We start from the raw sequence: 26,538 nt of genomic DNA, 5'->3' as shown, positions 1-26,538 counted from the left end.
TGAGAGCTCGGGGATGTGGAGGCGGCAGCATCGGATCAAATGGGACCAGCACTTGGTGAGAATGTAGAATGGAGAGTTCTGACGTGAGGGGAATGAGTTTTAGATTTCTTCTGGGTACAGATCAGGGCTGTCACCATATCACATGTTCACTTATAAAATAAAACATTTGGCATTTTGCTTAATTTTTTTAAACCAATCATCAGTGTCTTTCCTTCTTGATTTGACTCCTTCTCTTTTCCCGTCAGGTCTTTCCCTCAGAATCATCAGTTCAGTGGCTCAGGACCAAATTACACGACGCCAGCTGAAGTGTCTGCAGAGACAGTTTGTCCTCCACTGTTGCTGAAGCACGTCTTTGTGCCAATGGACACCATCAAATCCAGTACGTCTACAGACTTCGTTAAATTAGAGTTTATATGGATTATTGTGTGTTATAGTAATTAAGTGTTCCTTATGATTTGTGAGGATTTATCCACGTGTCCTCTCGCCTCAGGTCAGCTGGAGCCGATCACTTTATTCGATCAGGGCGGCGTCCACGTCTCTCTTCACTTTGCCAGGAACTCTCCAGTGGGTCACCCGGGCGTCGCTGTGGTCGTCATCTCCACCGTGAACACGTCCGCCCTCGATGTGAGAGACTTCCTGTTTCAAGCTGCTGTTCCCAAGGTAACACACTCCGGTCACAGTGGTTGAGTTTCACACTAAAGTTTCACATCAGCAGGTTAAAGACTGTGATGAACTTTTTATTCAGTTTTGAAACTTGAACTTTTTTTAACCCTGAGGAAAGTAAAACTCGTTTTAGTGCTGAAACATGTTTTTCCTGTTGCCTCCTGATCAATCTGCTGATTAACATACAGGGACATTCAAACTTCCCCTGCTTATTTTAAAGACAAAACAATTATTGTGGAATTAAAAACGTTATATTGTCCATAAGCCCTCAAGACAGTGTGTTCACCCCCCTGTAACGTCACAGAGCTGAAGCTGACGCCAGTGCTTAATGCAGCTGCCCACTGTTCCCAGTCACATGCTCTCCAGACACTGTTAGAAGACTGTTCCTCATCAGAGCAGCATCAGGAGATTCTGATGGACAGTAGATCGTCATCATTATATCTGAATGATGCTGGTGCTCCCTGCTGGAGACAGGCCTCCACTAGATGGAGCACTACGGTGGCCCGGAGAGCTCAACGCACTGCAAACAACGAAAACACGTGTAAATAGAAAAAACACGTGCAAATTAAGAAAACAACTTAATGACACATGCGCTGCAAAAAGTCACAACACATGCAAACATAGAAACGCGCTGCAAATTGCAAAAAAACGACAACGGAAATGTTTCCAGGGGACCCAAAAAAGTGAGGAACCTGCCGCAGTTCAATGCTTCGTGAAGTTATCGAAGTCTGTTACTCATCAGTGGTTATGGAACATTTCTGTATTTGCTTGTGTTGTGACTTTTTTTTTACGTGTCGTCAAATTGATGAAGTTGTTTTCTTCATTCGCAGACAAGCAGGTGCAGAACAGACACTGTACGAGTTATTGACTGTTGTGATTTTTCCTGCAGAGCATGTTGGTGAAACTTCAACCCGCCTCAGGGACGCACCTCGCTCCATACAACCCCCTCCTGCCTCCACCTGCCATCTCCCAGGTCGTCCTGCTGGCCAATCCTCAGAAGGTACCAGACTACTGGTCCCATAACGGGGGAATTTACCACCATACAGTTGCAAAGGAAGAAACTGGAAAAAAATTCTAAACATGCAATATCAATATGAGAAAATAAAAATAGAAATAATATGTACAATGTAAACAGGATAAATCTTTGTATCTTTACAAGATTGTGACTCATTTCACAAGTAGAGGAAACAAATTTCCCAGAAACTGCTGCAACACATGAAGCTTCAACCCTAAAAATGTTGAATGTCTTTGGTTTTTTTAAGCTTGATTTGAATTTTATTTATATTTATAATTATACAAATTCACGCCTTTGTTTCCCCAATACCGACGTCTGTTCTTTTCCTTCCTTTCTTCAGCGGCAGGTGCGTCTGCGCTACAAGCTGAGCCTGACACATGGAGACCAGCAGCTGATGGAGACCGGAGACATCCACAGCTTCCCGGACTGGAACTCTCTGATCGGCCACTGAAAACTTCGCTCTGGAATCTAAAATAAAACTTTGTAGCTGGAACTTAAACCTTAGATTTTGAAAGAAAAGATGAACAAAAAGGTGGGAAACCACATCTGGAGTCGATCTTCACGAGGTAAACGACAAGCGAATATCGATATTTACTGAAATATGACGTGTTTTTTTTTTTTCATCTTGAAAGTTATTTTTATCACCTTCTACCTGATTCTGGTTTTCAGTATTATGGGATGGTGCGTCTTCTGTTTTTGTGATTGCTGCCTGTTGTTGAGAGTTCGCACACGAGCCTAGTTGGATGAAACAGTATTTTTTTCCACCTGTGTATTTGTTGCCTGCAGATTGAATTTTGTATTTATTTGCTGTTATTCTCATGTGACGTTCAAAATTCTTAAACTGCCTTAAGATGGAAATGTTTTTCGTGTGTGTGTTTGAGAGAGAAACTCATGTTCTCTGCTTTCAGGAGATGAGTTGATTGAACGTGTGACCTTACCAGTGGATTTTCTACAAGGTGCTGGTTGTATCTTGAATCTTATTTTCTTAAAAGGTGATGTTAGAGTTATCGTTTCTACGGAGAATGAAAGCAGTGAAACTTCCAAAATAAATAAATCGGTGGTATTTTGAAAAGAAAGATTAAAGTGTTGGGAATTGATAAAACACTAGAAAAAAAACAATTTTGACACAAGGTTCATTTCTACAGGAACAAGCAAAATAAAGTTTTCTGTATTTTGCTGTTAACATTGTTATGATGCGTTTCTGATGTTGGCGGCGATGCGTCTTCAGCTTCCTTATTTCTCTGAATCATCGCAACAAATCTAAGATATTAGTGATAAAAACACTTTAATATGAGCAGAAACTTTGTAGTCACACATTTGAGAAGCAGGAAATGTTGGCATTTGACATTTTGGGTTGATAATTGATGAGTAACTGAAATTGTTGCCAGTTAACTTTTAGTTTCAAACAAAAACATTATAACGTCCCTGAAGGTCACGTTTATTAAAGATCTGCTGTGTTGGGCTGCATTGGTTCATCTGCGTGTCCCTAATAAACTGCCCACTTCCCTGTATCGTGGGTCGAGAGTCGTCGGCGTCTGAAAACACCAGTCAATCAACTTCATTGATCATATTTATTATATGACATCAGCAGGTTAAAATACATGTTTATTATGTACATATATGTAACAGGGGTGTTAGATAAAGTGCCAAATACAATTTTACAAAAAACAAACAAACGAAAATAAGAAAAAAAAAACCAAAAAATGGGATTTTGTGGAAGACCATCACAACCGTTAGCCCGGTCCGACAGTTCATTGCTTGGTGGCCGAGCCGGTTGGCTCAGTGCGGCTGGTCCCGGGTCAGTTTGGCACGATTCGCCCAGAGGAGTCAAAGTCACGCGGTCCCGGGAGACACGATGAATACTGTTGTTTTGTTCTTTTTATCTTTAAACATGAACCGACATCGACACGCACAACACGTCCCGCCTCGTGAGCTTTGAAGAAATCAGAAATCCAGCATCGTCGCTTCAAGGTTATTTATCTGAGCTGCTCGGGCGGAGAACTCCGGGGGAAAGTTTCGTAGATATAAGACGACAGACGACACTTTCCAGACGTTGTTTTGCTTTTTCTATTTTTTTCTGACAAACAAGAGGAAGTTGACGTTCTTCAAACAGAAGTTTTTTTTAGAGTTCGATGCTCGGTGTGTGTTACAGAGACGACGGGTGATAATCCATGAGGTCGGGAGCGAACACACACACACGCAATCCACCTGCATGTTTTATTATTTTTCAGGAGCTACAAAAGTTGATAAACCTGCTTCCAGGACTTGAATCCCCGTTCATCGCCTGCGGCAGTGATGGATGTACGGATACTTGGCGATGAAGACTCTGGTCTTTCAGTCACGACCGGCTGATTCAGACGCCTGTTCGCTCGGGAGAGTTTCTCTTTCTCCGCTGTCGGAATTAAACGTTTCTCTGCGAGCTCTGAAGTTCGTGTTAAGACGTCTGCGTCTGAGAGGCTCGTGTGAGACTCTCCCTCCTCTTCATCCTCTTCCTCAGCAGTCACACAGCTGACTGTCGAAGCCTCAACGGATTTCGTTACGAACGTCTTCATCTCTTCTTCACCTTTTTCCTCACTGATGCTTTCAATTTGTGATTTTACACCCTACTAACTTTCCTCTTCTTCTTCCTCAACTGGCGCCTCCTCTTCCTCTCCTTTTTCCTCCTCCTCCTCCTCCTCCTCTGCCTCCTCTTCCTCTCCTTTTTCCTCCTCCTCCTCCTCTGCCTCCTCCTCCTCTCCTTTTTCATCCTCCTCTGCCTCCTCCTCATCTCCTTTATCCTCTACATCCTCTACATTCTCTTCTGTCTCTCCCTCCTCTTCTTCCACTTTCTCCTCATTCTCACCCTCCTCTTCCTCAACTTTGTCGTCCTCCTCTTCTTCCACTTTCTCCTCTTCCTCCACATGTTCCTCCGTCTCCTCCTCTACGTTCTCCTCCATCTCTCCCTCCTCTTTTTCCTCCACTTCTGCCATCTCAATTTCATTTTCCTCTTCCCCCTGACTGTCTCTCTCTCCATCTATTTCTCCTTCTACCTCCTCCTCTTCTACAATTTCTTCCTCATCACCCTTTGCCTCCTCATTTTCTCCAACATCTTCTTCCTCCTCCTGTTGATCCTCTTGACTTTTCTCAATCCCCTCCTCTTCCTCTTTAGTCTCCTCCTCCTCCTGACATTTCTCGATCCCCTCCTCTTCCTCTTTGGTCTCCTCCTCCTCCTGACTTTTCTCGATCTCCTCCTCTTCCTCTTTGGTCTGCTCGTCGTCCTCTCCATCATCATCTTCTTGCTTTTCCATTTCATCCGTCTGCTCTGCTCCGTCCTCTTCTAATTGCTCCACTCCGTTTTCCTGCCCCTCTTCCTCCTCCTCGTCCTCTTCTCTGGCCTCCTCCTCTTCCTCTTTGGTCTGCTCGTCGTCCTCTCCATCATCATCTTCTTGCTTTTCCATTTCATCCATCTGCTCTGCTCCGTCCTCTTCTAATTGCTCCACTCCGTTTTCCTGCCCCTCTTCCTCTTCCTCCTCCTCCTCCTCTTCTCTGGCCTCCTCCTCCTCCTCCTCTTCCTCTTCATCCGGGACTCCATTCTGTTTACTGTTGTGATTCTCCTCGTCTTCTTCCTTGTCAGATCCTACGTGGTTCTGTCCCTCGCCATTCGGCTCCGCCCGGTCCTCCTGCGTCCTGTCTACGTCGCAGATCTCCCTCCCCCCGCCGTTGCCGTTCTTCAGGTGCACGTGGTTGTGGTTGTTGTGCTCCAGGTCCTCCAGAGTGATTTCGAACTGGAAGCGGTCGTGCTGAAGGTGTCGGTCCGGGGGAGGCGAGGGAGACTGGGGCATGGTGCTCAGGTACCACTCCCTGTTCTCCTCCAGCGTGTCCAGGAGCTCCTGGGCGTCCGGGTGCACCAGGTCGGCCCACGTCTCCCACAGCGGATGCACGATATAGTCGATGAAACCCACCTGGAAAAACATTGACCTGATTAGATTTCAGAGGTCGAAGGTCGTGGTTACCTCATATCATCTATTCATCTGACTGTGTTAACAATGAGAGATTTGAGGAGGTTGAGATCCATCGTTACCTGACTCTTCTCCACAGACGCTGTGTGTTTGTCACACATGGCGCTGATCTCCATCCCTCTCTCTCGCTCTTTGTCGCCCTGTCGGAAAAACTCCTCCATGATTCTCTCCGTCCACTGTCGGTACAGCGGTAACGCCTTGGTGGGGTTGCTCAGGTCGGCACAGTGCACCATGTTCCTCAGCACCTGCACGCACGAGAACGTTGGGACGCTAATGTTACAACAAACGCTGTGGACGTGTCGAGATTTTAATTTAATGTGAGACAGAACAGAACAGGCACTGGTATCGTTGACGGTTCACCTGTATTCGCTCTGTGTAGTGGTCGAGCAGCAGAACACCAGAACTCGTCACCTTCTTCGTCTCCACCATGGTCTTCAGGTCACCCAGCAGGGTCATGTGTTTGGACATGTCTGTGGCCAACACCTGCAGAAAGAGACACAACTCACCAGAATGAATTTCATCAAGATCCATGAAATATCTCCCTGGGAAATCTGTGAAAATGTAAAAAGAAAAAAAAAACTTCCTGGATCTGTGTCAAAATGCAATGAGTTCATTCTTGGCCGATGTCTCATCCTTTAACGAAGTTTCGTGAAATCCTGCTGAAAACCTGACAAACAAACAAACTAACCAACAGACACAAACATGACCTCAAACTATTCTTAATCCTAAACTGTCGACTGAAAGCAGGAACAACGTGTGATGTTGACAGTTGAAATCAGGGATTCAGAAAGTTTTTAAAAGTTTTAAAAGGGTAAAAGTTATTCAGGGACATTCTGGAAGCAGTGAACAGAAGCCACAGAGTAACTGAAACTAAGGAGAATTAGATTTTGTGTGTTTGTGGTGAACGTCCTCCTCACCATGTCGATGACGAGCTTGCGAAGGCTCTGCCGCTGTCTCTTGGTGAGGTTTTGGAAAATGTCACAGTTTTCCTGGTGCAGGAGCTTGAAGCCGACAGCGAGATGATGGTTCTCCAACACTGACTCATCGTTGTACATGAGGGCCAGTTCTGAGTCTGAGCAGAGAGAGAGAGACAGAGAGAGAGAGAGAACGATGGAGGAGGGGAAACGGTTTGTGCAAACATCCAGAAACACGTCTCACTGGTTGTGTTTGTGCTCACTGGTGTTGATGAGGAACTGATTGGAGACGCCAGGGTGGTCGACGTCGTGGATGGCTGCAGCGAACAGAGAGGCCAGGATCTCCAGGTCAGTGAAGACGGCCTGAACGGGACGAGGGACGAGGGAACAGGGACGAGTCAGAGAAAAGAGAAGAGAGACAAGTCAAGTTACTTTTATCAGATAAAAATACGGGAATTTGAGATATTCAGAGTCGCAGAATTCTCCAACAACAGACCGCTCAGCTGCATCATGTACACCATCTTCCAGGTAAACACAGCCAGAGTGTGTGTGTGTGTGTGTGTGTGTGTGTGTGTGTGTGTGTGTGTGTGTGTGTGTGTGTGTGTGTGTGTGTGTGTGTGTGTGTGTGTGTGTGTGTGTGTGTGTGTGTGTGTGTGTGTGTGTGTGTAGTGTCTACATACATCAAGGGCCGGTGTGGACAGCAGGACGTGTGTGGACTGGGTGACGTCCGCAGCATGGAGGCTGTTGTGGTACGCTACGTTTCCATGGTAATGGTCCTCCAGGGTCATCACGTAGGTGACAAAGGTGTCGAGTGGGATTCGAAACGTCTTCAACAGCTCGCGCTCCTGAGGAGGAGGGAGGAGAACAGGGGAGTTCACTAACCCTCCACCAGGAGTTCATCGTGTACAACACACACACACACTATGGCTGTGTTTACCTGGAAGATGGTGTACATGATGCAGCTGAGCGGTCTGTTGTTGGAGAATTCTGCGACTCTGAATATGTTGAAGCTCCACTTGTCCAGATCCTCCAACTCCTGTTTAAACAGCACAGACATGGACACGTGTGTTAACTGCTGAACAATCAGAACACAGGAAACATAGCAAAGGCTCCATTAAAAGATTAACTTAAAATATTCATTAAAAGTCTTCTAAACAATAGTACAGATTCATTTTTAGAGCATCACAGGCAGAGTTAAGTCGACTCTGGGGTTTTTAGAACACACTGCGACATGATGCATCATATTTACTAAACAAAATTTATGAAAAATGTCAGAAATCCACATAATAAAACTAAAATAAACAACAATCAATGTCCAAAAGTTGAACCAGCCAATCAGAAGTTACTTTAGAGGTAAAATAATTAGTTAATTGTCTGATTAGCAGGAGATTTCAAGTAAAAAGTCACAGTTTCAAACTTCTCAAATATGAATATTTTCTTTGATCAGCGTAAATTTAACAGCTTCAGGTTTTGTGTTCGTGGGATCAATTAATTTAAGTGAGTTTCTTACAGTTGGTTGAAAAAACTGAAAGCCTTATTATTCCATTATGAAAATGAGCACGAGTCGCAGCCCTGAATGACCAAATACAAACATCGTGTTGTGCATCACAAGTTTTAAAGGTTAAATCATTTTTACAATTTTAGGTCTTATCATCCAGAATAGTTAAAGTTAAAGAGAATCCCAGTAAAACCTGTGCTTATGAACAGTTGAAGCTTCTTTCATTCGGGTGCCGGTGCCTTTTAAACAATGATCACACAGCAGACGTCACGATAAATAACCTCCATCGTTCCGTCTCAGCGTCCACAGATATCTGCAGCCTCTTTCACTTCCATGAAACCACAAACAGTAAATAATTCATGTTCACATCGAGAATAGAGACGCAGAGCGAGAGACTTTTGCTTCTGAAGACGGGAGGAAAGGAAAGAATGAGGCGGACGTGAACCTAACAAATGTCTCAGTGAAAAGATGCTATAACTTGTTATTCACTGGTGGGAAGCGTCTGAATAAAACTATTTACTGGGAGAAGAATCCCATCATTGAATGTTCAAAGTCAGAGCTGCGATTGTGTAACTCGTTCTCTGTGAGTCACACAGACGAGCAGACCTTGGCGAGCTCGTCCTCGTGGTCTGTGTTGACGCCGAAGCGAGGCATCGAAGTGCTGGAGAGGCTGGAGCTGTGAGACAGTTTCCTCACGCCGCTGATGTGACTCATGGGTTTGTCTTTCAGGGTGGGAGACGGGATTTCCTCATCGTTCTGCTTGTCTGCAGATTGATGGACAAACGGCAACAATCACACACAGAGAGAGAAAGAGAGGGAGGAGGACTTATTGCTTTTGTTTGGGGCGAAAGTCGTAAAATGTTGTCGTGGACAGGGATCAGCTCCTGGTCCCCACTCACCCAGGAAGGTGCTGGAGATGTATTCAGACACCTGGTTACCAGAGCGACTCATCTCCGACAGATGGGACAGTTCTCTGTTCAGCATCCTCTTAAACTGTCGACGAGAGAAAAACAGAAACCAGTCAATCTCTCGGTTTGTTAGTGGGAGAAACATCGAGGTAATTACCAATCAACTCGTGTTGTTCATTTATAAACTGTAGAAACTTCACATCTCTTCTCTAATGTCACTACAGTATATGATCCAGGAACTTCCTCACCTCACGTATGACCTTTACGCTCTAATGTTGGCAGAACTGGGTTCTCATATTTTAATCTTTTAAATGGAATGAGCTGTTATTATAGTCTTACGAATTTCGCATTGGTGTTTTTTAAATCTTTGTTATCTGATATTTATTGTGATGTTTTTAAATAACTCCTTGTTGTGTTGTTTTTATTTGGTTGATTTTCATTTGGTCTTCGCAACGGAAAAGTTCATTGTTTAAGTATTTTACAAAAAATAGAAGTATTTGAGAATCCACTCACAAACAGGACAAACTTTTTATTCATTTATTTTCTATTCTCTTTAACTAAATTTTTGTTTTTCCAAAAAAACGTGTTACAGATGAGTAAAGCAATAAGATATTTCATAGATGAAAAATGAATTTAACTACTGAAAACAATAAACATAAAGTTAAGACTCTTCCCAAAGACCCAGATTAATGATTTGAACCTTTAATTGGTGGGAAAAAAAATCACTTTCAGTGGATATTTCATGGACTGTCGCAGTTGCCCCATAAGATTACATTGTAGCCACTGCCGCTGTGTCATGGCTGCTGCTGGCTGAGGCTGGATCGATTCCTAAAGTTTCAGTAAGTACCATCATTAACCACTAATATATAAACGTAGGGCCCAGGTTGAAAAATACTGTGATTCTCCCATATAAGTATATAATCAATATACAAATGTACACACAAATATACAAGGATCTATAACAATGGACAGCCCAACTCTAGAAAGGTTTAAATAAGTGCACGTATCAGTCTGAACACCAGACGTATCTGACAGTCAGGTCCTGCTGATCTCGACTCACCTTGTTGGAGGCCATTTCACTGACGGAGCGGTGAGTCTGAATGGTCTCCAGCTGGTCCAGGCACCAGTCCAGTTCCTCCAGAGTGTCCAGGGCGAGCTGCTGGTACTCCTGGTCTGATAGTGTCGCCCTGGGACTGACGCACACTCCGCCCAGAGGAGACCTCCTATAAAACACGGTGCTCAGTTCAACCAGCAAGAAGCTGCAGGCAAGTTAGCAACATGTTTACAGCAGCATGTGCTCCTCAACTTTATCAATGTGTTGATACCAGTTCCCCACATGCTTTTAAACATGTTTTTTATTTTATTAATTTAGGTTTTGTGGCAGGATTTTTTTACTTTCTACCTTGTTTCTATATGTTTAACTGAGACAACTTTATTTACGGCGGGGTTTCCCTTTCCCCCTGGAACTTTAAGGTCTCATAAACTGTGGTAAAGTCTAAACTACCGATTTTGTGGCGGTCACACAAACACACTTTCATGATGAGCATCAGTGGGATATTTCAGGACATTTAGACTCAGAACTGACTTGACTGTTGGCGTGGAGACGTTGGCGAGGATGGTGAAGTTGCTCCGTACTGATCGAAGACTGGCCAGTACCTAAATCATCGCACAGCATCATGGGATACCACCGTCAGAGAACTGTACATGTCAGACTGAATGCCACACACTGATTTCAATCCTTCAACGTGCTGATTTCAATATTTTCACTTTACATTTAAATATTTGGCCACAAACGGCTGAGAAGCTATTTGTGGCCTTTGGAACCAGCAGGAAACATTTAAAACAATTCATATCTATCCAGTAAACTCAGTAAAACACCTCACCTGAGCGAAAGGTGTGACGATAAACTCCTCTGCCGTGTGCCTGAGAGGAGGAGCAGATGGAAGAGTTGGAAAAGAGAAAGGAGAAGAGGTGATTGAAATTAAAAATATCAACATTTAAAGATACACTCTCTCCCCTCCCACTCATTATCTCAGCTTCTTCCTGAGCCTCACCCTTCACTGGCGAGGGAGGAGTTTCGAGAGACCGTCTTGGGCGACATGTCGTAGTCCGAGTCCGAGCGGTAGAGGAAGGACTCTCTTCTCTGGCCCGAGGGGAAGGAGGTGTGCAGGGTGAGGCCTGGACTCTGCGAGCCCAGGGGGCTGTGACCCGGTGACACGCCATTTTCTGTTTCGTAGCTGGAACACGAGAGTGAGGATCAGCGAGGGGGGACACAGGGGATGCACAGCGTTCTGCAAGGTTAAAAGGTCAAATTGTGTGTGAACCTGTCGGTGTCGGCATGCGTGATGGAGATGCGTGGTGGGATTCGGAGAGGGAGGGTTGTGGGACGGGACACGTTGCTCAGGACCTCTGGTGAACGGGTGCGATCTCTTGGGCGGAGCCAGCAGGGCACCTGTTGGGTTAGAGGGTCGAGTTTGAAGTTAATTCTCTCTTTCATTCAAGGCCACAAAAGAGGCCGAATCACTGTTCACAGCTACAAATACGCATTTAATTACTTTCAATTAAGTTTTATATTTTTAAATGAGTAGTTACAAGAAGACTTTTGTTTCCATTTTTTTACATCCAGTGTGAAAACAAAAGTAAAAGTTTTTTCAGACTTTGGAAGCAATGGGACAAACCGTAAACACAACACGACATATTATCACATTATTAAGTGTGAGCAAACAGCTGCCAATTTAAAGGTTTAGTTCGCACAAAAATGATGCACGTTAGCATTGCTACTTCCGGTAGCCCCATTTAGGCTAAAAACATAATTTAAATGACGTCATTTCCAGTTGAATTTGAATGTCGGGGCTTAAAGACACTTGGACAGGAGCAGAATGGAAACATGTTGTGTTTTGTATCTGTTGTTTTTCTACGTTTGAAGGGTCGGTCTCCATTTACCTCAATTGTATTGGATTTGGCTGCAACGCTGTTTACCCCTAATGATTAAATTTTCATTTTTGGGTGAACTATGTCATGACTCTGGACTTTGAGTATGTTAGTTTTGATCTTGGACTCTTTATTACTTTTCCTGTTTTCCTTGTGTTGAGGTTTGTGTGGATTTGAGTTCTGTGTGCCCTGTTTTATTGTGTGTGTTTCCACCTTGACTTCCTGTCTTTGTCCTGTTTCCACCCTAGTGATTGTCTGCACCTGTTCCTCATGTGTTTCACATGTGTCCCCCCCCCCCCCCCCCCCCCCCCCCCAGCAGGTTAATAGGCCTCCAGCTTCCTCTCAGTACCTGGAGACTTGATGAGAGTCTCCTGCTCCGCCCTCTGCGCAGCTCGGCCCCCAGAGTGGCCCCAGATGTATAAGATCTGCTGTAGCGCGATGACTCCGCCTTCTCCCCGGCACCTGTTACATCAGTGTCGTTGCCCTGTGAGACAGGACGGAGGGCAGATGAGGAGAAACGGGGAAGAGGAGCGAGAGAAATACATCTTCATCTCTTTATATACACACACCTTTTGTATCTGACAATAAAAAATCTCTTTCTGTGATAAAGTCGAGAATCATACAGTTGTTGTTGTGACACATTTACCAAACGATGTCAATTTGCCACATTTTTAATTCTGAAACTTCCGCAAAAAGACATTTTGCTACAAATGATCAATGTGTGTGTTTTTACATGACGGTGCGTGTGTTGGGCTCCGTGCACGTGAGCGTGTGTGTCTGGGATAAGGCCTCTACAGACCGAGCTCTTGGAGGCTGATCTGCACTGCAGCACCGTAGCAACAAAACACTGGGGGAATGGCAGCAGTTGCTAGGCAACAGTGCCGTGTTGCTTCCATGCTGCGTTTGATGTCGTCCAGACCCAGATGTGGAAGGATGCTCACATCCGCACGCGCATACACACACACACACACACACATGTATGGGCACTCACTCAGCATAATCAATAAATAAGGTCTTGAATAATGCATCGGATTATGTCCTTCAACCAACACGTCACCTTTAAAAGAAAACAGCTCATTTCCATAGAGGACGGAGACAGAGAGGAGGCTGGGGGAGACGAGCCGTCCACTCTGACTTCCCAGTGCGTTCACAACGAGAACAAAGGGAGCCTGGATGTGTGAGGTCTGTATGTCATGGATCACATTCAAGAAAACACACGCTCCACCTGCTATGGACTGACAAACAGGTTTTCTCACTCTCATCCACCATTGTTTACACTCTCACCTCTTCTCCAGTCACCGACAGCACGCTGCGGCTCTTCTTCATTCTGATTGGCTCGTTCTGGGCCCCAGGGCGGAGCGTTCCCGAACCCAGGCAGCAGAGCAGGTGGAGAGCCAGGACCGGAGAGGTCAGAGGTCACTGCAAGGTCAAACCGGGGTCAGACCGGGTCACAACCGGCCCCCATTGGAGCTGACTCAAAGCCAGCCGACCGCCTCGCGCTCCGTCCGCACCTCAGTCGGCTGAAAACCGGCGTCCTCCTGCTGCAAAGCAGTGAAGGTGCATGTATGCGCCCACTGAGGGTCCAGGTCCCGTGTGAGGTTAATGACCTTTGCTCTGATTCGTTGTTTTTTCCCCAAGCCAAAGGTGGAAGAAATACAAATCCAAAGTTTCAGTCCATACTTGTGTGAGCTACAAGTTTGTGTTAAAGAGAAAGTGTGTCTGCATGTCGTCCTCCTCTGGCTACACAAGCCAACGAGATATCCTGGTCAGAGCTCATGATGTCGGTGCTAAAGAAAACACTTCCCCATGTTTTCTAGAATAATTATCCAACCTGGAGTATTGTTCGCACGACCTTTTCCCGGATGTGAACCTGATCCAACATGAATCCAGTTTCCACAATGATTAAGAATCCAAAAAAGAATTTACACCAGGTCTCCTCCTGTCTCAGATCAGACTTCCATTGTCCGACTGGTCACACGGATCCAAACTCTGCAGAGGGAGAAGAGTTAAATATGTTCTGAGAAATCCAGAGGTCAGAACTTCCGGTTCGATTTCCCTGGATCCATCTTTGATTCGGTCTCAGTGTCTCCTGTCCTGTGTCGATTCCCTTGAAGAAAACACACATTAAAGAGTTTAAATCTCCCTCAGGATCAATGAAGTGTCTAATCTGGACAATCTGAGAAAGAACGAGCAGGAGAATCGTCGGCTGATTTTCTTCTTGAATTCACCTTTACTCATTCAACATGAGAAAATCCTCTACCACATAAACAGTTGTCCTTTAGTAACATAAACCACCTTGCAGATTCTGTATGTGAAGGAACAGATGCTAATTAATGATGAATAAAATCTAAACTTGTTCACTAATATCCTAACAAATGGTTGCCGGACTGATGAATGAATCAGAAAGAGGACAGACCTCACTGAACACTGTGTCTGTCCTTGCAGGATCTTTACCTTCAGTTTGGCTAATTCTGAGCAGACACTGCAACACCAAGGCTCTGTGATGTTATATAATTACTCTGAGCAGTCTGAGCTGACCTAATTCCATTGGATAGGACCGGCTCCAGCATATCGGGATGTTTATGACTGAGCTGGTGCACAGACATAGTGGTGGGAGACCACTTTCTTCCCAGGGTCACTGAGAACACACCCACTCAAGGAGAAGGGCTTTCACGCCGGCGTCTGGAGATAATAATAAGAACAGGTGTGTGTGTGTGTGTGTGGAGGAATCAACAAATGCACAGTGACACAGTGACATATATATGCACAGACAATGAGAAATATGAGCACACACACACACACACACACACACACACACACACACACACACACACACACAGACACACACAGACACACACACACCATGGCTGTGGCAGTACAACCTCCACTACAGATAAAGCAGCTTATAAAACCAAGCAGCAATGCATCAATATGCAGCTCAACTAGCAGCCGGCTCTTCAGTGACAAACCCCCCCCCCAGTATATATATACACACACACAGATAACACACACACACACACACACGCCGGCAGCCTGCATGTATGAGGACTGCCCTGCCATCATGCCTGTGTCAGACAGACACACATGTACATCAACACGCACACACACACACACAGACACAGACACACACACAGGGAGGCTGCAGCATGTAAGAATAAAAACACACACTCACCTTGGTCGCCTCAAGATCAATGGGAAGATGGGCTGGGCCTCGTCTTTCTTTTTTCACTTGTCTCCATCTTCCTCCCTCTGTCTCTCTGCAGACTCACAGTGTGTCACCACGGCGAGAGGAGAGAGAGAGAGGGAGAGAGAGAGAGAGAGATTGGGAGAGAGAGAGAGAGAGAGAGAGAGAGAGAGAGAGAGAGAGAGAAAACACTTGGCGTCTTCATGAATATCCGCGGCTTCACCAGCATCCCTCCCTCCCTCCCTGACTCTCCTCTCCCTCTCCCCTGCCACAGTGGTCTCCCCCAGCCAACCCCCCCCCCCCTTTCCCCTTCCCCACCACAACCTCCATGGAGAAGCCCATCTCCGCTCCCCCATCCCTTCCCCTTCTCCTCCTCCTGCTCCTCCTGCACATTATCCATTAATCCCATATAACAGCCTCCACTGCTCCTCTCTCTCCATCGGTACCCCCCCTCTGCCTATTTTTTTTATTTCTCCTCCTCTGGCAATGTCTTTTATTTTTCTCGCTCTTATTGGCAGCCACACGCCAATTCTCTGCTTCAATAGTCAGGCGTCCCTGCTCTCAACCTCTCACACACACAGACACACACACAGACACACACACACACACAGCACATTTTTGTTGGAGCACACTGCTCATATTTGAAAAAATCACAATAAGGATCCATGGCTCCTGTTACTCGCTCTGCTTTTCCCCCCCTTCCCCTCAAATTGACTGTGTCCTGTTCCAGTCATTCAAGGACACGCAGCACATTTATTCACTTAAAGCCCAGAAACAAGAAATCAAGCTGCTCCTTCTTTTAAAATATTGGGACAGTTTGGAATAAGCTGGACTGTCTTTTATATTTTGTGCGAAAGCTACATTTGATGAATTAACTCCTTCATTAGAAGCAATGTGGTTTTTATCAATGTTGTCATGAAGCTGTGAAAAATATCCATTAAAAAAAATTACAAATCCTGAGATGACTTGAAGATGAAAACTCCTTGTTTAATCAGTCCAACAGTAAATGTTCAATTTAACATCAGTGAAGGAAAACAACCAAGACTGTAAATGTTTATATCAACTGGAATTAAACTGGTTCAAATTACTTTACTTTACAAAACAACATCCTGAGGTGAAGTACGGCTGCAGTGACATCATCGATTGATCAGTGGATTATTTTCAATGATTCATCGCTTGGTCAATAAAATGTCCAAAAATAGTGAAAAATGCACATAATCAGTCAAACTACATGTTTTGACTGATCAATGGTCTCATTCTTAAAGATATTTAGCTCAATATGATGTAAGAAAAGTGGAATTAAGTAAATCTGAGAGGCTGCAACAAAATTTGAAAATTCAGCTATGAGAAAGGTAAATAAACTTTCTGTGGGACAGTCTCTGTTGATCCCTCGTTCAAAAACCTTTGTTTGCTCATTTCTTCTTCATTTAAAATGGTGTAATATAAAACCCGACTATTGCATAAACTGTGGACAGATGAATGAACACACAGAAGCAGTTCTCCATGAGGACGCTGGTCCTGTCACTCGCCCATCGACATTATCTAGATGTGATTTATGCCCCGCGCCTGCGCTGATTGTTTCCTATTTACAAAAGTGACCGCGCAAAGAAGCTTTGCCTCAAACAATCCTGCTCAGGACACTAAATCAAACCCTCCGATTAATTATGAAGGAGAGGGAGGGAGGGAGAGAGGGAGAGAGGGAGCGAGAGATTAATTATGCAGGTGAAAGAGCGAGAGATGGAGAGAGAGAGAGAGAGAATATGGCAGAAAATGAGTCATGATTCACAGAAACAAGAGGAAAAGTTCATAAACTGAAAATAAACTCTAGTTTTATTAAGTTCTACAACACAACTTACAAACTGTCTCACAACTTCAGGCACAAATACAGAATACAACATATTGTGGGTAAAACCTTCACCCAAAAACTATTAAATTACAATAGAAACATTTCTCAAACTTCAAATCACTTTAGATTTTAACGATACTCGATCAAACCGTTGATACAAAATGAATCACCAACTTTTTATCGCGTGATTATTGTTTCAGTTATGTTTCAAACAAAAATACTAGAAAATCTGAATCTTATCAGTGAGACGCTCTCGTAACGAGTAAGTTAAATAAGTGAAGATATAAAATAATTCATCAGTCAGGCTGCTGATGTGGTTTATGAGTTTGTCCCCAAACAGACAGCAGATGGCGCCATTGTCCCAGTAGAACAGATCACACTGGACAGGCTGTTGAACCTGTGAGATCCTGTGACGTAATCAAATGTCATTATTCAAGTGTCTCAGATCTTAACTCGTGGTTCTCAACCTGTGTTAAAGTTGATAGGCGGATTTGAACTTGTTTATAAAGGTTTAGAATTTAAAATATGTACTGAATGATTTCTGAACTTTAGACTTAAGTGTGTTTAAAGTTTGAGGAGATGAAGATGCTATAATCCAAAAAAGAAAAGGGCAGATCACAAGTAAAGACTTTTAAAAGGACTAGTAACAGTAAAATTAGGAATAAATCTGTGATTTCTGTTTCTAATGACTTTTATTCAGCAACAAATATACATTCCTCTTTTACTCTGTTGCACAAAGTAGCTTCAAGTATTATTGTCTAAACACTGCTCTTCCATTATGTACATTTTTTTTAAATAACTTAATAATTTACTCCACCTGATTATTAAATATTCACATTTCTACAATATATAAATTATACATTGTGACATATTTTATGAATGAAACATTACTGACAAACAGTCAAATACCAACAAAGTCAACAGTGACGTTTACAGAGCTGCCAAACACTAATGACACAAAAAGAAAAGTGATGATGTAAGTCAACATGGAGGGAAAGAACACGTGTATCATCCCTTCTCCCATTTGATTCATTTGTTTCCTTTATCTTTAGCTCTCGTCCTCATCCTCTTCATCCTCCTCTTCCTCATCGTCCTCCTCATCACCCTCTCCTGACTCCGGCACCCACAATCCAGAGTCAATACATCTCTTCAGGTGGTATTTTCCTTCCTGTAGACAGAAACACAGCGACAGGATCAGTGAATGAATGAGTGAACAGATATGTTTTCATGTTGTTTGGTCCTCGTCCTCCTTAAGTTTCTTTTTCTTGACCTGAAGTTTCTTGTTGAGTCTCAGGTGCAACCACTCACCTCCGGGTGCAGCTTGCTCATCGCCTGCTGCAGCATCTGGATGTTCTTCTCATCAAAGCTCCTCTGTATGTCCTGCACAACAGAAACTGATAATTAAAGAACTAATATGATGCAACGAACCTCAATTTTATTGTTCTTGAATAGAAACCACTTTGTTCTTGTGTGTAGACTTAGGGCGACTAGATGATGCTGTTGACTGAGAACAGTCCATTCTGCTGAGCTGCGTATTGACTTCTCTCATTTTCCAAACACAATCAATTGACTGAACAAACACTGACTTCAAGACAATCGGATCCCGTCTCTCTCACCGAGTAAAGCAACTTTAATTATAAATCAAATTATATAAGATTAAGGTCAAATATTCCAAATATTACGATAGAATAGAACAAGTATGTCCCTGTCCATGTTAAACTGAGATGAGGAGAAACACTCTGGCCGGAAGATGTCTGAGGATGAATCAAACAATAAAGAGGATATTCAGGTTAAGATCAGAAACTGACTGAGGAGAGAGAAGAACTAAATACGACTGTGAATCCAAACTTAAAATTCAGTCGTGGGGGTCACCAGGGACGAAATGGATGATGGCTGCAATATGGTGACAAGAAAAAGGTTGTTTTCATTCTGTAAGTAGGAAAAATGTCAAACAAACTCAGGTTGGATCGAAAGACAGAGATATTTACAACCAAACTGGTGTCAACAATATGTAAAATATGTATATTACATGTCACTAAAAGACCCTTTTTGTGTACAAACATCAGTAGTGAAATACAGAGATAATCAAACAGGGTGAAAACACATTTCAGCAGATAAAGAAAAATACAGTAAATGTAGAAAACAACAGGATAATCCTGGATCTCAGTTCCTCTCTTGTTATTATTATATTAATTTTATTCGTGAACAGGAGGAAATCTGTGAGCTAAGTATTGACTTCTCTGCCTAAAGCTAAACAAAGCGTTGAACGTGATGTGCTGTGTAAACGAGACACTAACAGGTCTGCTCTTTTCCCTCACGGCCTCCAGGGGGTGTGTGTGTGGGTGTGTGTGTGTGTGTGTGTGTGTGTGTGTGTGTGTGTGTGTGTGTGTGTGTGTGTGTGTGTGTGTGTGTGTGTGTGTGTGTGTGTGTGTGTGTGTGCGCGCAGCAACTCACACTTTTCAGCTGCAGTTACAGTGGCTGTGGAAAACATGTGATGTTAACTACTGGAACAAAAACAGGTTCTGTCTGCTACGGACGTTGATGGATCTTATCAGGATTTATTGTCTGGGTTAAATTAAGTCCCTTCATTGATATGAATTCACAGACATATCGGTGTCTGGTATTTGTTTACAGATACACGCAGATATAACAACTTTTATTTAACAGAATAAACGATGCAGAAAAGATGTGCATTTAAAAGGCATTTGTATTCAATTATTTTACATAAAAAATTGATTATTTTCTTAGTTTAAAGTCTAAATATGAATTTGCATTTGGGTGTTTTTCTATATTTTAGTTAGTTCTATTGAGGTTTAGGGTTAAATATCAAGTCACGATTACATTTCTCTTTCCAAAGGGTTTGAACAGCATTTTAATGAAATCAGCCGGGCTCTAGTTCATGTAATCGTGTGGGTTGTCTTACAAACACTTTTTCATTATTAGTGTCACTTCATCACTTAAAGTAAATCATGTATCACTTATTTCAGGATTGTTTTATAAAATGCAAGTCGCATTAACCACAACTTTTACCCATATTAATAGAGTTGTGTGTCTGTGTATGTGTGTGTTTGTCGTTACCTCAGGCAGCGATTCGTAGACCTCTACAGGGTCTAAACCCCCGGGGCCCAGTCTCTTCTCCCTCTCCTCCTCCTCCTCCTCCTCCTCCTCCACCTCCTCCATGGCGCTCTCCATACGAATCTGTGCACAGCTGCGCACCCGCTCCTTCAGCAGCTCCAGCTCGTGGTGAAATGCATCCTGGCACGTCTGGTCTGCAGTCTGACACATAAACAAGACCGCTAACATAAGGTTACTTCGTCCTCCGCTAACTGTGACGCGTTTCTTTCTGTCTTTTTCGTTTTATTTCTGTTTTATCATCATTTTATTCACTTTCCTGTTTGTTCCCAGATATTTAATGAAGACTGGAAATACTTTTGGAAATACAAAGATGATTAGCAAGTGGTTATAGGTTTGTCTAGATCGACTTTTATGCACAAAAGTTTGGGAAAAAATCTCTACAAAATAAATCACATCCTGGGATTCGTGTTTCCACTGCCTTTGTTTTAATGGAAACTCATTTCTTGCTGTGTTTCCTGGAAACTAAGTGAGGAAACTCCTGCGCTTTTTTCCGGGGAATTGTTTCTCCTCTTATCAAAACAGAAACGTCTTGATAAGCGTCTCTTAATTGCCTGCAAGGGAGTCCAGCACCAGGTTCAAAAACATCTGACCTGGTCCAACCCTGTGGTGCAGAGACATTCTCAACACCCTCCCCCACCCAATCCTGTGGGATGGTCTAAATAGGAATCACTGGTTGTTTCTGGAGGTTTAGTTACTTTGTATAGATCGTTTAGCTGCAGATGAACTTGAGCAGCCAAGATGAGAACTTGGCTGCTTGTTTGGGTGAAAATGCTCATTGCACCAAGTTCAGGACTCATCCTTGAGCCCTGAACTCATATATGAAGAAGGCTGGAGACTACATCTGATTTCATTTGTTCTATTTATAAATTAATTTATTGTGTATTTGTGTTCAATATCTTTTGCTTTTGCTTTGCAGAAATTTTGTTTCTGCTACATGTAAAAAAGTTGCTCTGTTGTGTCGCAATCAAACTAACTACCAATAAAAAACCCACAAAGTTTTAATCAGATTCCCACAAACAAACACAAAATGTTCCCATGATAAGTGACTTTAGAGACTAAGACCATATTTACACTGATCGTTAACAAGCATCTTGAGAAACCTGAACACAAGTCGAGACGTCTGGGTTCACATCCGTGTCTCCAGTGTCCTGCTGACCACATAAGTTCTGATTTTGTTAAATGCTCCGTCTAATTTCTATTACCTGCTTGTCCGGATGCATCAGGAAACATAAGTATTTACACTACAAGAGATGTACAAGAGCAGATGCATCTCAGACCCCGACAAGTGGTTTAAAGTATCGGATAAGTCTTTGTGGTCATTTCCAGTCATGTTACTTCCAGGTGTAAACAGGGTCTAAGTCTCCTGACATCATGCAGGAGATCACAGTAACAGACCTTGATGTTTGAGAAGAACTGCCTGAAGCAGCCTCTTGGGTCGACCTTCAGCGTCCGACTCAAATCCAAGATACACTGCATCACGATGGCCTGGTGCGCCACCTGCTCCATCACTGCATGTTTCTAAAAGGACGTGAAGGGTTTACAAAGCTTTATCTCACTGGAGTCATTGTTTTCCACCGGAGGACGAACACAGACTTTCCTCACAGGACTCACCTCGTCTGCCTCAAAGTCGATGCAGGCGACGACGAGGCTGTTCGCCGTCTCTTCGCACACCAGATGTGGGTTGTCTGACAGATACTTCTGACTGTCGGCCCAACGCCGCAACATCCCTGGTGCACAAACAGACACAGGGACACGTGAAATGCTGCCTTCAGCTTTTGTTCAGAGGTCAAATTGCGTCATACTTTAAAACACTGTTGTCATGTGACTAACAACAGAAAACTGTTGCCACCTGGTTCCCTTTTTTAAAGGTTTTGTGTCGTACTAGAAGCAAAAAAGGAGAATTGACGTAATATGTTAAAAATAATTTCCATGGAATCAACATTTTGTAAGGAACTTGTGTCAGTAAACTTGTCACTGGGAGATTTGCTCAGCAAAAACTGTGGGTGTGTTTGGAAAAAAATACAGATTTTACAAACGAGGGGCCGCTGACTTTGAACGATGTTAATAAAGATTGTTTACGAGGAAGTTAGGTCCAGACATTCGCTCCACATTCATGGCAACATTTCCTTTTTCTCAGTGGTAAATTTATTCTGCTCCACATTCATCTTACACTCTTACACACACACACACACACACACACACACACACACACACACACACACACACACACACACACACACACACACACACACACACACATTTAAACTTAAGCTAAAAAAGAGAGGAGGGGGAATTGATATTTTCAGGAAATATTGATTGTTCTCAACGTAGTTTATGTTGCTCCCATGTAAAACACTACAAGCTTGTGTGAGATATGTAAATCACAATAAAATGCTTGGAATGCTGCCGTTGGCCTGAGGGGCGTGTCGGCACTCCCTGTTTACAACGCCACCAAGATTATTTCCTGCCCTGTCTGCTTTTTCCATGCGATAGAAATCCAGTGTGATTACACCTTTATGCAAAAGTACTATTGGTTGCATCATAGGAAATGTTTGATAGTGTGTATTTTGGGATTTACCCATAATAAGGAACCAGAGAAGGAGAAAGCAGGTTTAGTGAAAGCTTGGTTATTGAGGGGAATTCACTTTATTCCTGTGTCAGTTGCTGTGAAAATTGAATCTGTGAACCTAATTTGACATTTTCTTCAACAAACCCCTGAGCTTCTGTCTTGTTGTGGCTACACAACATGAAAACCGAGAGTCAGTGGGCTTTAATATGGTTTAACTACTACAGGAAAAGCATGTGTCATACTTGAAAGAGGAGGACAATGTGAGGAAGCATCAGACATCATTTTCATCGAGAGGGAAGCATACCAAAGTGTTTGATTTCCTCCGCGTGCTTCTCCGCGAAGGTTTTGTGCTTCTCCAACTTTTCCGCCTCGGTTTCCTGCTTGTTTGCAGGCTGGACGTTCACAATACTCTAGAAAAAAGAGATAGAGAAAACAGATTAATAAGCATCAGGACGAGTCAAAACATGCAAAGTGCAAATGCATTCAGGGCGGCTTCAAATCCAGTTTTGCGAGTCTCGGATTAGGAGAATAGAAAGAAAGCGTGACGACATGACACCGATCCCAGAGCTCGATTGGTGATTAAAGTCCATCAGGTTATTGCAGCACATGCTTTCAAACTCTGGAATAACTTAGAGATCAGAAATGCTGCATCTGTTACTTCGTTTAAATCCCATCTTGAAAAGTATCCTCTTGCAACTTTGTTAGAAAAGTGCTATATAAATAAAGCTTGTCCTTATTATTATTATAATAAACCAATCACACTAATCTCATTCCCTTTAAAAGCAGGGCTTGGCGTGAACGTTTATTATTATTAAACTATGGTGAAAGTAAAAGCAAAGAGGCCTAAATCATCCAAATCCAGATCTTACCTTGCTGAAACCTTCTTTGCTGATGGAGTCCACATTCCAGGGCAGTTTCTTCTCCTCTCGCTGGTGTTCTTTCAACATGTTCGCAAACGTCTTTTCATCCTTCTTCAGTTTTCTCGCCTCAGCCTGGACCTTCTTCAGCTCAGCCTCCCTCTCCTCATCCTCATCCTCCTCTCCCTCCTTCCGTCCTTCTTCCAGCTCTCTCAGTCGTCCCCGGGCTTCCTCGAACAACCTCTTGCATTCAGCCAAGTTGTTCTCCAGATCCTCCCCTCTCTGCTGAAACTCAGCCATTCTCTCCAAGCGCGTCTGAGTGGTGGGATTTGAGATAATCACAAGTGAGATGAAGAGGAAAGGATGAATGCTGGGGGGGGTCGTGTGTGTGTGTGTGTGTGTGTGTGTGTGTGTGTGTGTGTGTGTGTGTGTGTGTGTGTGTGTGTGTGTGTGTGTGTCAACCATTGGTGATATTCACGGAATATTTAAAGATTCACAGGAATTAAAACAAGAATAAACAGGGAGGAGACAACTAGTCAGTGAAGACTACTTAACAAGTCATGTGACAACACAGCATCAACGGGTTAAGCTGAGTAACCAGAGTCAGAGCTGAACAGAACTGGAGCATTGTAGTTACAGCAGCAGTCATACTGGGTATTATGGAGTATTCACTGACGTCCCAGTAGGAAACCTCCCGATAGGGGCCCCATGTCGATCCTGTGCACTTCCTCTCCTTCGTCGGTGTAAGAATATTTATTACATGATGTTGGAGAACGGATTCAAGTGTAACACCTTCAGGTTGGGATGGGTGACAGATTTAACTGTGACACCTGCAGGTCCAGATGTTTGATGGGTGACAGATAAAAGTGTAACACCTGCAGGTCCAGATGTTTGATGGGTGACAGATAAAAGTGTAACACCTGCAGGTCCAGATGTTTGATGGGTGACAGATTTAACTGTGACACCTGCAGGTCCAGATGTTTGATGGGTGACAGATATAAGTGTAACACCTGCAGGTCCAGATGTCTGATGGGTGACAGATATAAGTTTAACAGCTGCAGGTCCAGATGTTTGATGGGTGACAGATATAAGTGTAACACCTGCAGGTCCAGATGTTTGATGGGTGACGGATATAAGTGTGACACCTGCAGGTCCAGATGTTTGATGGGTGACAGATATAAGTGTAACACCTGCAGGTCCAGGTGTTTGATGGGTGACAGATATAAGTGTAACACCTGCAGGTCCAGATGTTTGATGGGTGACAGATTTAACTGTGACACCTGCAGCTCTGAGTGTATTAACTAGTCTGGTTACCAGTCACTCACTACTAGTAACTACTGGTAACACTAACCGGGTAGGGGACTCCACACGTCACAGCTACACAAACCGCTGACCCGGTGTCTCATCCGGAACAGACTCGGTGTGTCCACGTACGGGTTGACCGCGTCCTCGTCGTCGGACACGTAGATGTGGTCCCACACGCTGTAGTCGAGGCCGGCTCCGGAGCTCATCCTCCCGCCTCCTGTGCTTCAACACCACCCGGGGAATCGAACACGGCACCGGGGGAAGAGTGGAGCCGTTCAGCGGAGACAACTCAGCTTCAGCACCGAGAGCAAAGAGGTTTAGAATAATCCTCTTAGCGACGCAGCGGATACACGTCATCAGAGAGCGCGCAGGTTTATTTTCTCTTTACTGAAGTTTACAGCAGCACGTGGCGGATCAACAGGGATTTATAACTATATAACTATATTTATTATACAAAATATATTTATAAATTCTTAACTAATTACCAATACAGATACATGTATGGGTATACGCACATGTATACGTTTATGTGCTTCCTCACTGGGTCTGACAAATCTATTGTAAAGTCTACAGTGAAGTAAATGAGCAAAAGTTTATTTCAGCAGAGTCATTAAGGATCTGATTGGTTCTCCTCCTCTCCTCCTCTCTGTGACGGGACGAGGAAGAGGACGAAGAAAACAAGAAATATCCCTGGGATGTTTTTTGTCCCTCCACCCCTAACAGCCTCTGCAGTGGATTTCCTGTAAAAGCCTCAGAGATCAGCAATAAAGAGGAATCACACTCAACAGGAAAACTGTAGTTACCACATCTGTTTCTTTCAGTACCTCATAGTCACACAACTTGATAAATACTTCATTCATAAATACAATCAAGCAGATTCTCACTTTTGATAACTGGAGTCATTCGGTATTTGATCTTTTATCTCCACCTTTGTTTTCCTGCCTTTTTTCTTCAGTTCCTCTTTTTGTTTTAACAACAAAGTCATTAATTAGTAATTATTGTGTAGATCAGATGAGAGTTTTCTTATTGTTTTTATTCCCTGAAGCTCTCTTTGTGACAATATTTGTGTTCTGAGTAGACGATGGCTTGTTCCAGGAAACTACATTAAAATGTAAAATAAAACAGAATAAAAAGAGCGTGTGAAGTGAAACCATTTATTCATGCTCACAGAATACACTTATTATTTCTTTAGTGAAGTTCATAATCATACAGCGTTAACCTCCTCAGATAGCCCCTCAAAAACACGTGCGCATACAGACAGGAAACGTGGGTTATTGTGAGGTCCCACAAAGTTTCCGTGAGGTTTAACACATCGCTGCAATGCTCAATGTCAGAACTTCCACTTATAATATTAAATGTTTTGTACACAGCACAACTCTAAATAAAGTTATAAAGTTCTTTGCAGTGACACGACCAAAATAAGACGGGGACAGTTAAAACAGCACATTCACTGACACAGATTAACAACATTTATACAATGATTTCCAAACATACATGTAGTTTGTCTTTTTTACTATTTTACTAATTCAAAGTAAAATCAGGAAATGAGTTACATGGATAAAGATAATAGAGTGTGTATAAATACTCACTCACTCTCACTATCCAGACAGGAAGCCAAAAATATCCCTGATACAAACACCACCATCTTGCACATATGGAGCCAGAGTCTGAATATTTTTTAAAGATTACTTTCACTTTTGGGTCTCACATCTATT

The 26,538-nt window shown here is 43.3% G+C and overlaps 3 protein-coding genes across 5 annotated transcripts in view; 1 reads left to right on the top strand and 2 right to left on the bottom strand.

Annotated features, from left to right (window-relative positions):
- LOC117765187 (ADP-ribosylation factor-binding protein GGA3-like) overlaps positions 1-2,213 on the top strand; it is an 8,013-nt gene extending 5,800 nt beyond the window's left edge. The window contains exons 12-16 of the mRNA XM_034591526.1: positions 1-55; positions 246-379; positions 491-660; positions 1,553-1,663; positions 2,019-2,213. The exon at positions 1-55 is cut by the window's left edge and continues 58 nt beyond it. Coding sequence (XP_034447417.1) covers positions 1-55; positions 246-379; positions 491-660; positions 1,553-1,663; positions 2,019-2,129 — 581 coding nt within the window. The 3' untranslated portion in view covers positions 2,130-2,213. The remainder of the gene's footprint in view (positions 56-245; positions 380-490; positions 661-1,552; positions 1,664-2,018) is intronic.
- A 1,022-nt stretch (positions 2,214-3,235) lies between these two features.
- LOC117765145 (cAMP-specific 3',5'-cyclic phosphodiesterase 4B-like) lies at positions 3,236-13,423 on the bottom strand. Of its 2 annotated transcripts, XM_034591477.1 has the most exons (17): positions 13,212-13,423; positions 12,277-12,411; positions 11,321-11,448; positions 11,051-11,233; positions 10,880-10,919; positions 10,582-10,652; positions 10,057-10,219; positions 8,988-9,081; positions 8,695-8,852; positions 7,528-7,626; positions 7,271-7,435; positions 6,854-6,953; positions 6,594-6,748; positions 6,037-6,159; positions 5,739-5,921; positions 5,209-5,619; positions 3,236-5,034 (listed from the first exon to the last, which is right to left on the bottom strand). In XM_034591477.1, exons 1-17 carry the CDS (start codon positions 13,251-13,253, stop codon positions 4,285-4,287), a joined length of 3,000 nt encoding a protein of 999 aa, XP_034447368.1. In that variant the 5' UTR covers positions 13,254-13,423; the 3' UTR covers positions 3,236-4,284. The 2 variants fall into 2 exon arrangements, with proteins under 2 accessions (XP_034447368.1, XP_034447359.1); XM_034591468.1 differs by having other exon boundaries at positions 3,236-5,619.
- A 4,515-nt stretch (positions 13,424-17,938) lies between these two features.
- Positions 17,939-25,202, bottom strand: LOC117765223 (hsp90 co-chaperone Cdc37-like). Of its 2 annotated transcripts, none has more exons than XM_034591568.1 (8): positions 24,913-25,202; positions 23,531-23,833; positions 22,966-23,071; positions 21,704-21,819; positions 21,488-21,610; positions 20,036-20,233; positions 18,266-18,337; positions 17,939-18,125 (listed from the first exon to the last, which is right to left on the bottom strand). In XM_034591568.1, the coding sequence occupies exons 1-8, from the start codon at positions 25,027-25,029 to the stop codon at positions 18,006-18,008; spliced, it is 1,155 nt and encodes a 384-aa protein (XP_034447459.1). In that variant the 5' UTR covers positions 25,030-25,202; the 3' UTR covers positions 17,939-18,005. The 2 variants fall into 2 exon arrangements, with proteins under 2 accessions (XP_034447459.1, XP_034447469.1); XM_034591578.1 differs by having other exon boundaries at positions 24,870-25,056.
- Positions 25,203-26,538: the final 1,336 nt, after the last annotated feature.

This window comes from Hippoglossus hippoglossus, chromosome 1 (assembly GCF_009819705.1).
Source record: "Hippoglossus hippoglossus isolate fHipHip1 chromosome 1, fHipHip1.pri, whole genome shotgun sequence".
Taxonomy (NCBI): domain Eukaryota; kingdom Metazoa; phylum Chordata; class Actinopteri; order Pleuronectiformes; family Pleuronectidae; genus Hippoglossus; species Hippoglossus hippoglossus.
The sequence above is the reverse complement of the archived record's forward strand: the minus strand, read 5'-3'. Positions and strand labels throughout refer to the sequence as shown.